Below are 14663 nucleotides of genomic sequence, written 5' to 3'. Positions count from 1 at the left end.
CTGCTTTTGTTTGGTGTCACTATCGGTGCTCCCTTCATTCGGTCTCTGACCTGCTGCATTCTCTCGCTCCTCATTGAGAGCGCAAAGACGTGCGCCACCAACTTACTGAGATTGTTTTGAGGAATAGTGACCGACAACTCCTGCATACATGACTTTATAAAATGTTTCATGATTAAACCTTCCCACCCCGAGCTCAAACCTCCCAAACTGCCACCACCATTTAGCTAAATTATGTTTAAATTAATGTCAATTTTGCTCAGTTAAAAAGATGACTACTAGCTATTTGGTTAGATGGCTATACTCCCCTCTTGTTAGGAGGAATAGACTCACTCTTTAATTCGTGCTCTGAATTTGAATAGTTGCACGTATTATTTTATTAATAAAAAAAAAAAATCAGTATTATTGCAATATAAAGGGCAGGGACTTGGCGGCTCTCAGGGATCAGGACAGCCTGGTATTAAATTGTCTTTCACTTAATGTCATTTTTGTGCTACTGACTTGCCATAACTGCTACTGGGAATGATGTTTTATTTAACTTTACTTGTTTTAATTAACGGGCTTTACCCCCCCCCCCCCCCCCCCGTCATGCTAGGGAGAATATATTCACTCTTTATACAGATTTTAATCAGACACAGAATCACATAAAAATATCTGTCTTTGTGCATTGATTCATTTAGGTATGACCGTAATACATTCAAGTGTCATCATGATTAAAAGTCTACATCCCAGGGAATAATATGTATAAAAAAATTAACAATTCTGAAAATGCATTAATGTATATCAGCTGTAAAACTTAAATATTTTTGATTAAAAATATATATATAATATCTATATCTACGTGTATGCACCAAATGCATGCATGTAGCAGCTGATCACCACATGTTTGATGGGCAAGTCCTTGTAAATATAAAGCTGAGCTGATGAGTCTTCTGCCTCACTCTCCTCACTGAGGCGCTTCGGTAACAATGTGGTTCCTCCTTCTTATCTACATTGCTCACACTGAGCTGCCGACCTTCTTTGAGGCAAGTGAACTTCTACAAGGCAAGTGACAATCTATTTTCTTTAAGATGCAACTCTATTTCTGACAAATTAACTTACAGCGATTTTGGTGGCTCTGCATTGAATTCGAGATTATTTTTAATATTTCTCTGAGCAAGAATATAACAGCGAGGTTCCAGTTCAGCAGTTTATTCATGGAAGAAAAAGTGGTGATGCAGTTTGCAGTTTGATGCATTTGCTTTTAGTGTAAGGTTTTAAACATTTTGTAATTTAATAATGATTATAAAAAAAAGTATCCAAAAAAATCTGTATCTAGGAGGCATTTTGGGAAGTCCCATGTGTCAATTCTCCATCACTTTTTCTTTTGGAATCAGTGAGAATTTGAAGTGTTGCCAATTTCGTTTTAATGAAAAAAAACCAAATAGATTTGAAAATTAATGAAAGTCGCTTAACAGAAGCACTAAGGTGAGGCTCTTGATATAGAAGTTACAGCAGACCACCTATGTTTTGTGACAAAATGATCTACAGGAATATTATCAATTACTATTTGTATTGTTCGATATTTAAAAAAAAAAATCTGCATAAAGTAATTCTAAAATATCTTGATAGTTTCAGATTTTTGGATGAAATAATTTACTCAAAGATCCAATGAAATATTATCTTAAATTTTATGGTGAAAGTATACAGAGCTGTAGCTGTTTACACTGTGCCAGAGTCAATGTTTCGCAGCCATCAGGATACAGGTCTCGTCGTCCAATTCCAGATTTGTCTGCTGTGCAAAATATCATGACTCTCAGACACCAATTAGAGCAAACATAAAAGGAAGACAAAGCTGACGACACAAAATTAAACAAATTAATGACCAGAATTCCAATAGTTAATTAAAGCCATCTTTACCGTTTTTTTTTGAAAACTGTATTTGATCATTTAAAAATGTTCCAATCATTTCCCAATAAGTGAATTTTTTAAATAAATATGTGGGAATTATTAAAAGTAGGCTTATATATGTCAAATACATTAAAATGTACAGTAACTGGGTTTCCACGTCAGGACTTTCCCTCATAACTAATACATAATGACATTATTCTTATATGGAAAATAAATTCCTAGTAAAAAAAGTAATCAACTTGTGCAAACTTTTCATAAAATGTATGTTGCAATGGCAAATGTGTGTGGAGGGCTCATGGATCAGTTATTAAAAAACAACGATGAAAGCCACCTCAAAGGTCACAAGTTAAATGAATGAAGACTGCAGAAAGGAAACTGTACTGTATATAATATCCCCTGAATTCATAAACTTCTTGCCGTGTGACCAGGTGAGGAGCGGCTCATTCTCAGAGGTGGAAGAGAACCGTGCCATGGCCATGCTGAAATCTACTATAAGAACAAATGGGGCTACATTGGCGATAAACACTGGAACCGGGCCACTGAAGAAGTAGTGTGCAGAAGCACTCACTGTGGGAGTCCTGTGGAGAGCGCCATGGAGAATGAGCTACGGCCCATAAATAGCACACTGTGGCTCAATGAAGTGACATGCAGTGGAGAAGAGAATCATCTGTTGCACTGTAAATATCCCGGTTGGGGACTCTGGGACGCTTACCGGGTGGTAAAATGGATTGAATGTTCAAGTGAGGATGAGCTTTTATTTACACATAATACTGTATGTATTGACAAGAAGTACAGCATTAAAGTCAAAGATGCTGTGTTACAAAAAAGCTGTTATGCCTAATCCAGAATAGAGAACATTGTCACGATAATGATGATGTTGGCGGTTCTTTGGTTTTTTATTTTTTCACCCTGTTCTGCTCTTCCAGATAAAATCAGAATGAGCCTGGATGGATTTGTCTGTGCGGGTGCAGTCCAGTACTCCATAGATGGGGAAACCCCGTCAGGTTACATTTGTGCTGACGGTTGGGGTGAGAGTTAACATCATGCACACAATACACCTGAAAACAATTCAGTCTGTCTTAATGCTGCAGTGTGTGACTTCATACAAAGATCAAGTGAAGTAACCCAACCCATACAAACCCAGAGTGGGATGAGTTTTACTCAGCGGTGGAAGAACAACTCAGCACAACAATGTAAAAATACTTAATTAAAATTAAATTCCTGCTCTAGAAAACGTATACTCAAAATATAAAAAGTAATAAAAAAATAACTCTCATACTGATCTATTTTATTTTGTTAATACTAATGCTTTAATGTGGAGCTTTTCACTGAGGTAGTGGTACTAACATTTAACTACTGCACACTTAAAGCCAACTAGACTCAGCTTCTTGCAAAGTGTCATGAGCCAAGAAGGTTTGGTATATAAATACAGTCCATTTCATGTATTATGTAATATTTTAATTTTAATTTTAAGAAGAATTCGGCAACGAAAGTTCCATGTAGTGGACTAAAAGTACATTATTTCCTACTGAAATGTAATGGAGTAGGACTGTAAAGCTGCAAGTGGAATCACAAGAATACCAGATTAAATGTACTTTGCTTTTCCACCACTGCTATAACTATGATATTACTACTCAAACAGTAACAAAAATAAACATATGAAATGAATGAAAAAAGAATCTATTGCAGTCCTTTTCAAGAATATTATGAATATAAGTATTAATTTTTACTTGTATTTTATGGATTCTATGCTAAATTATCAAGTGCCACAATATTCAATTAAATGGCCCTACCTAAAAGTTCAAAGTGCCATTGCTCTTTGCTTTTGATTTTGTAATTCATTTAAATGTATTTGTTTGTTTGATGTTTTTGTTCTATCACTTCTCTCAGCCCTCATAAAACTACTGGTATCAGTATTGTGAAATGTTTCCTACTATGACAATGATTACTAACCTTGTCTTTATGTATGATTGTACTCACATAAAGGACAAAATGAAGCCAACTCTTTGTGTCAAAGCCTCGGATGTGGCAATTCCACGGAGATTGCCATGCACAAATGGAGGAAATGGAAGGGATTTCAAAAATCGAACAAGATGATGATTGACTGTGCAAACATTCAGCCCATGACTAGCCTGTGGCAGTGTGTAACTCACGAATCAACAGAATGTAAAAATCCTGCCAATGTCGTGTGCAATGGTAGAAAAAACACTCAAATACATTTAGTGACCAAGTTTAATGTGAATTTTGCAACATGTCAGTGGATTAAAAAAAAAAAATTTGTTCATCTAAACAGGTTTCAAGAGATTGCAACTCAAAGGACACACACAAAATGTCTGCTCTGGGCAGCTTGAGATGGAGGAAAATAGCAGGTGGATTCCTGTTAAAAACAACAAAACCAGTTCTGATGTGCGGTGTCAGCAAATGCACTGTGGTACCGCAGTCCGCCCGAGTCGGGATGATGATAATGGCACACAGCTGACATGCACAGGTAATTATTATATTTACATTCAATTATTTCCACAAACGACCTGAGAGCACTTTGTTTCTGTGCTTTCCACATCAGAGCAACGTCTCATATTATCGCTTCAACTAAAAAAACCAGATCCTCCATCAGCGAAGAAAAACAATATGTCAAACTACATTCCTTCAACTACTTGAACCACATGACCACAGGACCGCTTATCTATTCTATTCTCCCCAGACAATGTCACCGTGGAGCTGACTGGCAGGTGCTATGGTGTGGTTCAAGTCAAGGTGAATGGTCTGACACACCCTGTGTGCGCCTCCGCCTGGACACAAGCAGAGGCCGACGTGGTGTGCAACGAGCTAAACTGTGGGACTGTGAGTTGTCAGTTACAGCTTTCAGTTTAAAATGTTCGATGAAATGTGAGCCTGTGTAAGCTTTGCTGAACAGTGGACAATAAATCAATGTTAAACAGTTGCACAGGTAAACCGACTAAGTGATGCTGGTTACACAGAAATACCTGTATATAATTTATTAACATTAGCTAGCTATTAAAAGCTAACTGTCGCAAGACCGCTAGGAGTTTTGAACCAAGGGAGGGTTTGTTTTGGGGTGTATAGTGTTTCAGATTATTGTTCATTCAACTTTTGTTTGAGAGGGATTTTTTTGCCCTCTTTTTCAAAAGTTCAGTAAACTTTAAGAATAATAGTTTACAATAAATATTTTTTTTACAGCAGCCATTTTGGCACAAACTAGTAGCTAAACACAGGTGTCACTAATCACATTAATTAAGGCTCTGTACCTCAATAGAAAGAGCTGCCATTAATGTGATTAGTAACACCTGTGTTTACTACTAGTTTGTGCCAAAATGGCTGCTGTAGAAAAGGTATAAAGGTGTTTTGTGAAGTAACCTATTCTCATTCACAAACGAGTTCCTGAAAAAAAAAATCTATACCACACTCACTTCAGATGAAGCTTGAACCAATTAGCATTGCATCACTTCATTATTATTATTTTTTAGCAGTAGGAGAAACACATGGAAAGGACTGGTAGTAGCTGTAGTGGTAATGTTATTGGTATTGTTGTTTCCCTGCAACTTACTGTGTCACTTACAGTATTCGGTTTGCACAAATTAACGACATCATATCCAGATCATTATAAATGCTTTCTTCTAGGCAATAAGTCATGAGGCTCAGAAGTCTAAACTACAAGGGATAATGGACCATGTGAGTTGCCTCGGCAGTGAGTCCTCACTTTGGCACTGTCGGGCGATGCATGAAGACGGTCTCAGATGTTCGTCCAAGGCTTACGTAGTCTGTGCAGGTGGGACATGGCATGGTTATTTGTAACAGCAGTTTTGGCTTTTTAGATTTAGAAGAAAATACCTGGCCAAGAGAGCAAATTTCCCATTTCATTGATGAATATCAAAAGCGTACAACTTTACTTTGACATTATGGTGGAAGCAAATATGCTGTGCGATAGCTGTGTGATGACACGTTGTGATTTAAAGTATGTGATACAATTTGATTTATTTCTGCACAAATGCATGAATTTTGCGCGCGTCCGATGTTTGACCATTCTCCTGTTGTCACGATACAGGTAGTGTAAGCGTGAGGTTGGAAGACGGTCCTGGAAAATGTGCTGGTAGACTGGAGATCCAATATGAGGGCAGATGGAAACAAGTTTATGAGCAGAATTGGACAGACACCAATTCAAATACTGTGTGCAAACAAATGAACTGTGGGAATAAACACCTGTCTCCCCATCGTGACAAATTCATCCACGGTTCAGGCGATTTTCTCACAAAGACTGTGGAATGCAACACAGAAGCCTCAACCATACATGAGTGTTTTCCAAACAACCCAAAAGGGCCATCCAAGTCGGAGGCAGTGGGCATCACCTGCGAGGGTGAGTATTTCTTATTTGTTTGCCCAAAGACCCTCGCGTATTCTGCGTCAGTGTGTCATCCTCCAATTCAAAGAGTTGCGTGTAAACACATTAAAGCGACTTTAGTTGTCCTCCATTCGTCATCTTTGCAAAAGAGAGTGTAACACAAAAGCAATCAACACATTTTCATGTATAACAGACAACAAATATCTGAATTTTAACTCCATATGTCTGAGCCCTTTAATGGCCTCACCTTATAGGAAACAATGAATTCATTTTTTTCCTTTGGTCACCTGGTGGCAGCAGAACAAGCTTAGAACTGCAGAGCAGGTACAGTGAGGTTTTTTTTCCAGCCTAATGTCTTCAGAAAATGTTGTTGTAGATTTAATTGTAAAAAGATGAAAATACATTATAGGTCTACATTTACCATTTGATAATGACAGAGTGAAAGTCAAAGTGAATATTATTCTTTTTATTTATCAAAAATCTCAAACTGAAATCTTAGCCACACAAAAAAGTGGCCAAAAATTAAAGAGGTCCGAATATTTTCTGAAGCCACTGTAACTTCAGGCTGTAAACAATAAACTGAGAAATTATAAAATGCTCAGTATAGCTTGAGGCAGCTGCAGAGCCAGGTGATGATTCTATATGGATTTGCCACATAATCACATAATTAAATGATAGTCAATTGATCCATTGTTAGTATAAGGAAATACCGAGGGCAGCTTTAATAATCAAACAGTACAATAAAGGGGGTCAAAAACTGTTATTATGCAAACATTTTGCCTTGTATAATCTTAAGTCACATTAGTGGTACCAACCTGAAATGCCTAAAATGTTTCCAAAAAATTTCAAAATATAATTATTTTCTTTTGACATTTCAATAGAAAAAGCAATCACCTTTTTTATTTAGCATTTTTTTCATTTAGTTTTTGTTATGCAGTAAAAACCTTTGTTCTGTAAATTTTCTGAAATGAAACACTATCAACAAAGTATGTGTGCCTTTAAAATGTCACCAAAAACAATCTATCTGAAAAGGTTTTGGTTTTTAACAGCCAATTTGTTTTGTTTGGGCGCAGAAAAAGTATGTTGAGTTTAGATTTTCACGACCGAAATGAAGGACCTAAGTTCGTTAATTAATCATCAGCATTAATCCAGAATTTTTGTTTAAATCTAAAACCATATCTCGCCATTTTATGATTCTCAGGCAACTTCCTTTTCCCTATTCAAGAAAGTGGTGGTGGGGCTTAGTTTAACCCAACGTGCATTGTGAAGACACGACCAGTTGCCAGTCTATCACAATGCTTATATTATGTATTTCTTTTTCTACTTGTGTCCCTGTCAGAGCACAAAGTGGTATTTCTGAAGGGAGATGATTCCTGTTCTGGCACGGTGGGGATAGAGCACGGGGACCACACCTACTGGCTCTCCGGCTCTAACGGGACATGGGACCAAGATACCGCAAATGCAGTGTGTCAGCAGAAGCACTGTGGCAAGGCCTCTGCCTTCTCTGCCTCCGTCCTTGATAATGATACGAAGATAGATGTTTGGGATAAATCCTACAACTGCTCATCTGACACCAAATCCCTGTTTGAATGTGATACTCAGACGCAGTCATCTGACCACAATGATACTATTGCAACAGTGAACTGTTCAGGTAATATAAGGCAGTGTCAAAACATACAACTGAACTGTAAACTTATCCCTCACTCATCATGATATTTATTTATTCTGTCACTGGTTGTCCAGTTTGGTAAGCTGAGGAAATCAGCCTGATAGGACTGATGTCATTTCTGACCTAGCGGCTGACAAAGTGGCATCTCGCTGGTCTAACACGGGTCCATTTTGTCTCTGAAAATGTTGAGGCTTCATGCATTTGTCTTCGACTGGTCTAGAGAATGCTTTAGTCAGCAAAATGATCTGCTGGTGATGCAACTTCCTCACGCCTTTGGTTATTTGCCTCAACAGGAAAAGTAACCATAGAACTGACCAACAAGTGTTGGGGGACCGTCAATGTTTGTGTGGACGGGAAGTGCGGAGGTGTGTGTGAGGACACCTGGACAGACAGCAAGTCTGTGATGCTGTGTAAAGAGCTTGGCTGTGGGGACACTGTCTTTCGTGCCAACAATCAGCCTGGAGAAAGACCCGTGATGTTGGTGAAGAGTTTGTACACTACCAAGCAGACGACCCGCCTGACACAGTGCAACTTTGTTATGAACGTTGAAAACAAAACCACCTGCAAATCAGCTTATGTTGTTTGCTCAGGTAATTGATTCATGTATTATACATGCTATCATAAATCAAAATGTTAGGTTTATCCTTTTGGTCAGCTTGAATGTGTCAGGGACCTCATCTGAAAATGTATCAAATTGGCCAATATATAGCATGTGCTTGTTGAGTCAAATTGACTCGTGTCCACTCCTGCTTAGCGAGCTAAATGCTATGCTGACAATCCTACTGTAACAGGCTGGTCTGCAGTCGACTAGAAATTTGACTAAGTAGGTACTTCGGAAGGTAGGCTATTTGACCAGCAAGTTTTAAAATAATGCAGACTTTTTTTTTAAAGTGTCCCCTCTATGGATTTTAAGTGACCTACCACCTATTTAAATTGCAACTGTGACTAAACAGTAACTCATATTTTGTAATTTAAATACATGACTAAACTAAACTAACACAACAAAAGTGTATTAATCTGTCTTTTGTCAAAACTCAGAAATTGTGTACGTAACAAATTTAAGCATAAAGAAAATTCCTTCTTGGTATTGTTTGAATCTGGCTCTTGAACACAATTAAAACCACATTTTTGTCAAACATGCACTCAGTAAACCACACAGCTACATGATGCATTTAAACTGGGTTTTAAAAACAAGACAAAACCACAACAAGACGACGTAACATACTCTGTATCTTTTGTTGTTTTTATTGCAGGCAGTGTAAAGCCCAGATTTATCACTTCCAGAGACAAATGTTCTGGAAATGTGGAGCTTTCCTATGAAGGCGAGTGGCTCCCTATGTGCATGAATGGGCTCAAAGAGAAAGAATTACAAGACACCATCTGTGAAGAGCTGGACTGTGGTCAGGCTGAAAAAACTGTAGACTACTTCGGACCGAAACCAGCAGGGGGTCGTGTCATCTCCCAACTTAATTGCTCTACAGATGATGCAAAGTCATTATCAGCATGTCCTCCCGTGTTTAAAAATGACATCTGCACCCTTGCTGGCCTTCAGTGCAAAAGTAGGTGTTTGATATTTTTTTTTCTCTTCTTAATTATCCCTATCTACTGTCACAATTCCATCTATTTTGAGCGTGATGTTGTAAAAGGAAAGGATAACAAAGAAAAAATTGAATAGCGAATGGGTACTATTTTTTAAAAGCCTTCCTGTAAAGGAGTTGTATAATTTGAGGAAATACTGTATGTTTATTAACATTTTTGTAGGAAAAGATTGAAATTAGAAGATTGATACCAGAGAGCCAGATATGAAGCAATACGACTGGGAGACTCTTATCTTAGCTTATCATAAAGACCAGATGCAGCAGGAAACAGCTCGTCTGGCCGTTGTCAGTGGTAACAAGAAAATCTGATTAATCTTTCAAAAAAACTGTATTAAAAAAGTGGTATTGATTATCTTTCCCACCTTACCGCAAGAAAGAAAAAGAGCACATTTTCAAAAATGCCTTTGAAACCAATGACAAACATGTAAAATAGGCACTGGTTGGAGGATATCCACTGCGTGAGAATTGTTTGCAAAGATGTAAATAATTGCACCCATTAGTAAGTATTTTTGTAAGTTTTGCTTTAATCTCATTTGTTCCACCCTCTTATCTCAGACTTGAGAAAGATGACAGTGAGCGAGACCTGTAGAGGAGCTGTATCTGTTTACTCGAATGGCAGACTTAGTGCCGTTTCCGCTGAAGGCTGGACGGAAACCGAAGGGCAGAGGCTTTGCCGGGATTTGCAATGTGGCGGCTTCAAGTCCAAAAAGGTTTACAATACGTCGCAGGAGCTTTCTTTCTGGGACAGGAGCATCCGCTGTGAAAATGACACAAACAACATCTGGGACTGTGAAAAGCCAGCCACGGCCTCGCAGAGGCAGCAGCTCATCATTGAATGTCAAGGTAAAAAACATATTTTTGCAGGACTGCTTGTTACACGATAGTCGAATCTTTGCGTTTTTGTTATTTCATTTCCTTTTCTAATTAGATAAGCCCAACGTCACCCTGTCAGAGAGATGTCATGGAGCAGTGAAGATAAATGGAACTGAAGTTTGCAACAGTCACTGGGACATGAGCTACTCACACTTGCTTTGCCAAGAGCAGATGTGTAGCAACGCTGTAGTTAATGTCTTCACCGATCCCAAACCAAATGCTGACTACTACCACATCAGCTGTGATGACTTCCATCACGAACTTGGCCAGTGCAAGAGAGTCCAGGGAAAATGCAACGGGCAGTTGGTGTCAGTTTACTGTGTTGGTAAGTGTGTGTATGTGCTTTCTAAATATCAATTTTAATCTTCCTGTCACTCTGTGTGAATTACATTACTTAAAATTGATAAATTTGTCACAATTCAGCCAAATCCAGCGTACAGTATGTGCAACAGGAGCTTTATCAACCATGATAGGTAGCACAGTTGTTCACTGATTTTAACGATATTTAGGGGAAAAAAATGCAGTTTTTTGCCCAGTAATTCCTACTCCTTATATTTGAATATCCCTAATCAAACATTAAATGTGAAATATACATTTCCTCTGTTCTATTCTGTCTCTCTTTAGCTAATGTTGGAGTGCAGTTTTAGGGTTTTGAATTACAGAATTGGGAATACACATTCTACTATTTACTAATGCTGATATTTAGATTTAATATTCAATACTACTTTTACTTCTAGTCAGGAGATGATTAGCATGAAGACAGGGAGCAGAGTAAACATTTTGGCTGCTAGCAACAAGCTCTACAGCTGACAAATGATCATCTCATATCTTCTATTTTTATTCCACAGAGGGGAAAAAAGGTTAAAAACTGCAATTTGTCATTTTTGATTCTAAAACCTTGGACTTATAGCTGTTTCCCCCTGCTCCCACTCTTTATGCAGATTTAGGTTCAATTTCAAATTCAACAAACAGGTCCGAGTGATATTTTCATCTGACTATTTATTTTGTTTATACAGGCAATGTCAAGTTCAAGACCAATAAAACATGTGGAGGTCAGCTACTAGTCAATTATCGAAACAACTGGGAAAGAATATGCCCCCTAAACTTTTCCCCGGCATTTAAGGAAAAGCTGTGTCAAAAGCTTGGTTGTAATGGTCACAATGATAGTACAGTCAGAAGTGACAACAAGGAGAAGGTAAATATTTTTATATCACTTTGTGTTTGTTAGTCTGTGACTTCTGTGTAATTTAGGTGGGATCTTTTTGTTTCAACATAAGTTTCAATCTGATTCAAGGTCACCTTGGAAACAGCACTGGAATGCTCCGCTGACCACAACGACATCGAGCACTGTGTCATAGAAAAGCGTTGTCAAGGATTCAGACCAGCTGAGATCTACTGTAACGGTGACCAAAGCTCAAGCATCTCCCATGAAATCAAACTAGTTCCCGAAATGTACATTCTGTTGTTTTGCATAGGAATCAGCCTTTTGTATTCTGTCAATGTATTCAACATGAAACCATTTGTTGCTTTGATTTACATGGATCAGAAAAACAAGACTTATCCAACATGACGAACTATGTCGCATGTGGTAGAGAATCAGCATGATTACTTAACAGCAATAGGCGAATCCAATGAAATGTACAAACTTGACGGATTCACCAGGTCTAGCAGGTCTTGCCATGTTCATAACTACCGCTAGAGGTCTGCGGTCTTTAAAACGACCACATACGTCGTAAACAACGTTCAAAAATGACCTATCTGGTTGTAGCAGTCCCGCTCAGTGACTAAATGCAGAATAGATAATGTGGCTGTGTTTGATTTCAGGGTATAAGCTTCCACCAATGATTTTAGAAGTGTCCAAGACGTCTACAACACTTATTAACCTGGTAGTGGGATTGGTTATAGTCCTACTGATTATCATAGCTGTACCAATCTGCATTGTCAAGAATGGCAAGAATATAATGAACATCCCTGGTGAGTATTTTAATCCATGACACATCGTATCATTATTGCTTTACTTAGAATTAAACACTGATTGATAATCATTGATAATGATTTTAACTACCTTGAAAAAGCATAACCTTCCAATATACTGAAAACAAAATCAATCTATCTAATGATCCTGATCATCCCAGTGTGATGAAATGCATTAGAGGCACTTTGCCACAAGAGGCCAGTCTTTCTGCATGCTGACTTAATTCTGACCATATTGTACATGATAAATAATGTTATTACATTTGCTTTTTTTTCCTCAGCATTTATGCTTCAGCTGATAGAAACTAGGTTTTAGATTTAAATGGTAGTGCATCAGTTTGGCTAACCAATGTTTACTTGAAAGCAGATGCAAGTTCAGGTTTGTAATATATACATGTATTAAGTTATAACTGCGTTGTCAGGTATTTGTTATTTCTTATGCTGTTTTTTTATTTAAGCGAGACTGCTATCAAGAAAAGAAGTAGAATGTGAAAGTGGCGAATTTGAGGAAATCGGAAAGACAGCAAATGAAATGGAAGACTTCAGTCATGGCAGTGAGTTTCAAAACATACGTTAATTTACAATTATCGTCATTATTTTTTTGTAATTTTCAAACACAGTTACCTAATCATGGGTTGCACCTTGTCCTCAATCATATATTGTTATTATTATAATTAATTTGAGAGCAGTATAGGAAGTAGAAATATATCCAGAATTATTTTATTTTCCATTGTAATAAATTATGTAAAAAATACAATATGCAATTATACTATATTTTTTATTTTTTTAAACTTTTATACAATTTTTCATATATCATAGCATCATATCATGCTCTTTGATTTTCAGGATATATACCATAGTGTATACATGATATGTATTTATATATACACTACACTACACAAATTTTGGAATATGCTGAGAATATCTTTCATACATTATGACAGCATTGTGATTTGAAATGTAATCAGTCTGAAAGTGCCTGCGTGCTTTGTCACTGCCACATCAGAGGCTGAAGTCATCATGGAGCACGACGCACAGAGCACTTCCTCTTTTCCTTACGATGACATTGATGAAGCGGTTGAGGCTCAGCTCCTGACGTCTCAGGGTGCCACTTCTGATGCCTCAAGAGACAACTACAGGCGTGAAGATGCCCTCGACCAGGGTGATGGAAAGTTTTGAACCAATCACATTGGTGGACCAGCACTGATAATACCAATGCTCACGTTGACAGCAGTCTTACTAAAATGGAGCATTTCTTCTAACAGATGGAGAGATCTACGAGGTGGACGACCCACTGGAGAATTATGACGATATTGAAGCCAGCCCTGAAATTACACCGATTAAAGCTGAAGTCTACGACAGGCCCAAAACCACATGTGAAGGTGGCGCAGTGACACCTCCAGGACTGGTGCAGGGGGATGTACAGTAGATTACCTGGTGCCAGACCAAGATAGGTGAGCCAAAACTGGGTTTAAATCCTACTGAAATCAAATCAAATCTGGCAAAGCTAATCTTTACTCTGACCAAAAAGGAAAAACATATCCCAACAGACAATATACAAGTTTTTTTCATACAGCAGACACCTTAAGTGGTTAAAATACACTTACTCTAAAAAATAAAACAAATTTTAAAAAAGCAAAAACATTTTGTGTAAAAATTCAGACAAATGAATGCGTCACTTGATAAAACAAGTTCAGGGTTATGCATTTTTATATTTTTCATGAAATACATTGTAAATAATTGTAATTACGTCTTCTGATGAGGAAATAAAATAAATCACATTCATTGTGCTGACGCTTTTATCCAAAGCGACTTACAATTATCGGTAGTGTTAAGGGGCACTAAGGACTGGGATGAACCCCAACTTTCTGTACTAAGGTCGGCGGTGTAAAGCACTCAGCTATACCAGCTGCTGATATGTTTTGAACAGAAAATAAAAGTGCAGTGTTATACCTTCCAGCAAGATGAAGTCACCTTTATTGCTCACTTTATATGTATTACTCACTGTAAAAAGCCTGCCATTAAATCACCAATCAAAAAAATGGTTAAATTTTCTTTTTGTTCAAATGTACAAATTTGTTATTAAATATATTAGAAAGTTGTTATTTTACCTTTATTACTTTCTCCTTTTTGGGGTAAAATGTCAACATCCTATTGCTGATTTTTTGTTTTTTATTAATTCAAAATGATTTACAATTATAAATGTTTTAATTCACCATACTTTTGTTGGCTTGCTTCAGTCTGTGTGCTAAGCGAGCTTAACATGACATGCATATAAAATACCATGTAAATGGTATCCTTCTCC

General features: G+C 37.5%; 1 protein-coding gene across 3 annotated transcripts; it reads left to right on the top strand.

Moving 5' to 3' along the window:
• Positions 1–948: 948 nt before the first annotated feature.
• Positions 949–14459, top strand: LOC118317361 (scavenger receptor cysteine-rich type 1 protein M160). 3 transcript variants are annotated; one of them, XM_035645989.2, is made up of 19 exons: positions 949–1041; positions 2316–2627; positions 2814–2915; positions 3874–4083; positions 4181–4375; positions 4589–4728; positions 5527–5674; positions 5951–6259; positions 7584–7895; positions 8207–8503; positions 9167–9472; positions 10067–10354; positions 10440–10709; positions 11401–11579; positions 11679–11787; positions 12209–12358; positions 12817–12912; positions 13365–13520; positions 13624–14459. In XM_035645989.2, the coding sequence occupies exons 1-19, from the start codon at positions 966–968 to the stop codon at positions 13785–13787; spliced, it is 3819 nt and encodes a 1272-aa protein (XP_035501882.2). In that variant the 5' UTR covers positions 949–965; the 3' UTR covers positions 13788–14459. The 3 variants fall into 3 exon arrangements, with proteins under 3 accessions (XP_035501882.2, XP_047187232.1, XP_047187233.1); XM_047331276.1 differs by having other exon boundaries at positions 13365–13526; XM_047331277.1 differs by lacking the exons at positions 949–1041; positions 2316–2627; positions 2814–2915 and adding an exon at positions 2925–3080 and having other exon boundaries at positions 13365–13526.
• The last annotated feature ends 204 nt before the right edge of the window (positions 14460–14663 follow it).

The sequence above is a fragment of the Scophthalmus maximus genome, chromosome 3 (genome assembly GCF_022379125.1).
Source record: "Scophthalmus maximus strain ysfricsl-2021 chromosome 3, ASM2237912v1, whole genome shotgun sequence".
Taxonomy (NCBI): domain Eukaryota; kingdom Metazoa; phylum Chordata; class Actinopteri; order Pleuronectiformes; family Scophthalmidae; genus Scophthalmus; species Scophthalmus maximus.
This window is presented reverse-complemented; position numbering and strand designations above follow the sequence as displayed.

Bases quoted from the DNA above. Each gene is read 5' to 3' on its own strand.
- LOC118317361 (XM_047331276.1), top strand. From the start codon at position 966: ATGTGGTTCCTCCTTCTTATCTACATTGCTCACACTGAGCTGCCGACC. The intron at 2,916-3,873 runs GTGAGAGTTAAC...ACTCACATAAAG, and splicing joins CATTTGTGCTGACGGTTGGG to GACAAAATGAAGCCAACTCT. The intron at 11,580-11,678 runs GTAAATATTTTT...ATCTGATTCAAG, and splicing joins GAAGTGACAACAAGGAGAAG to GTCACCTTGGAAACAGCACT.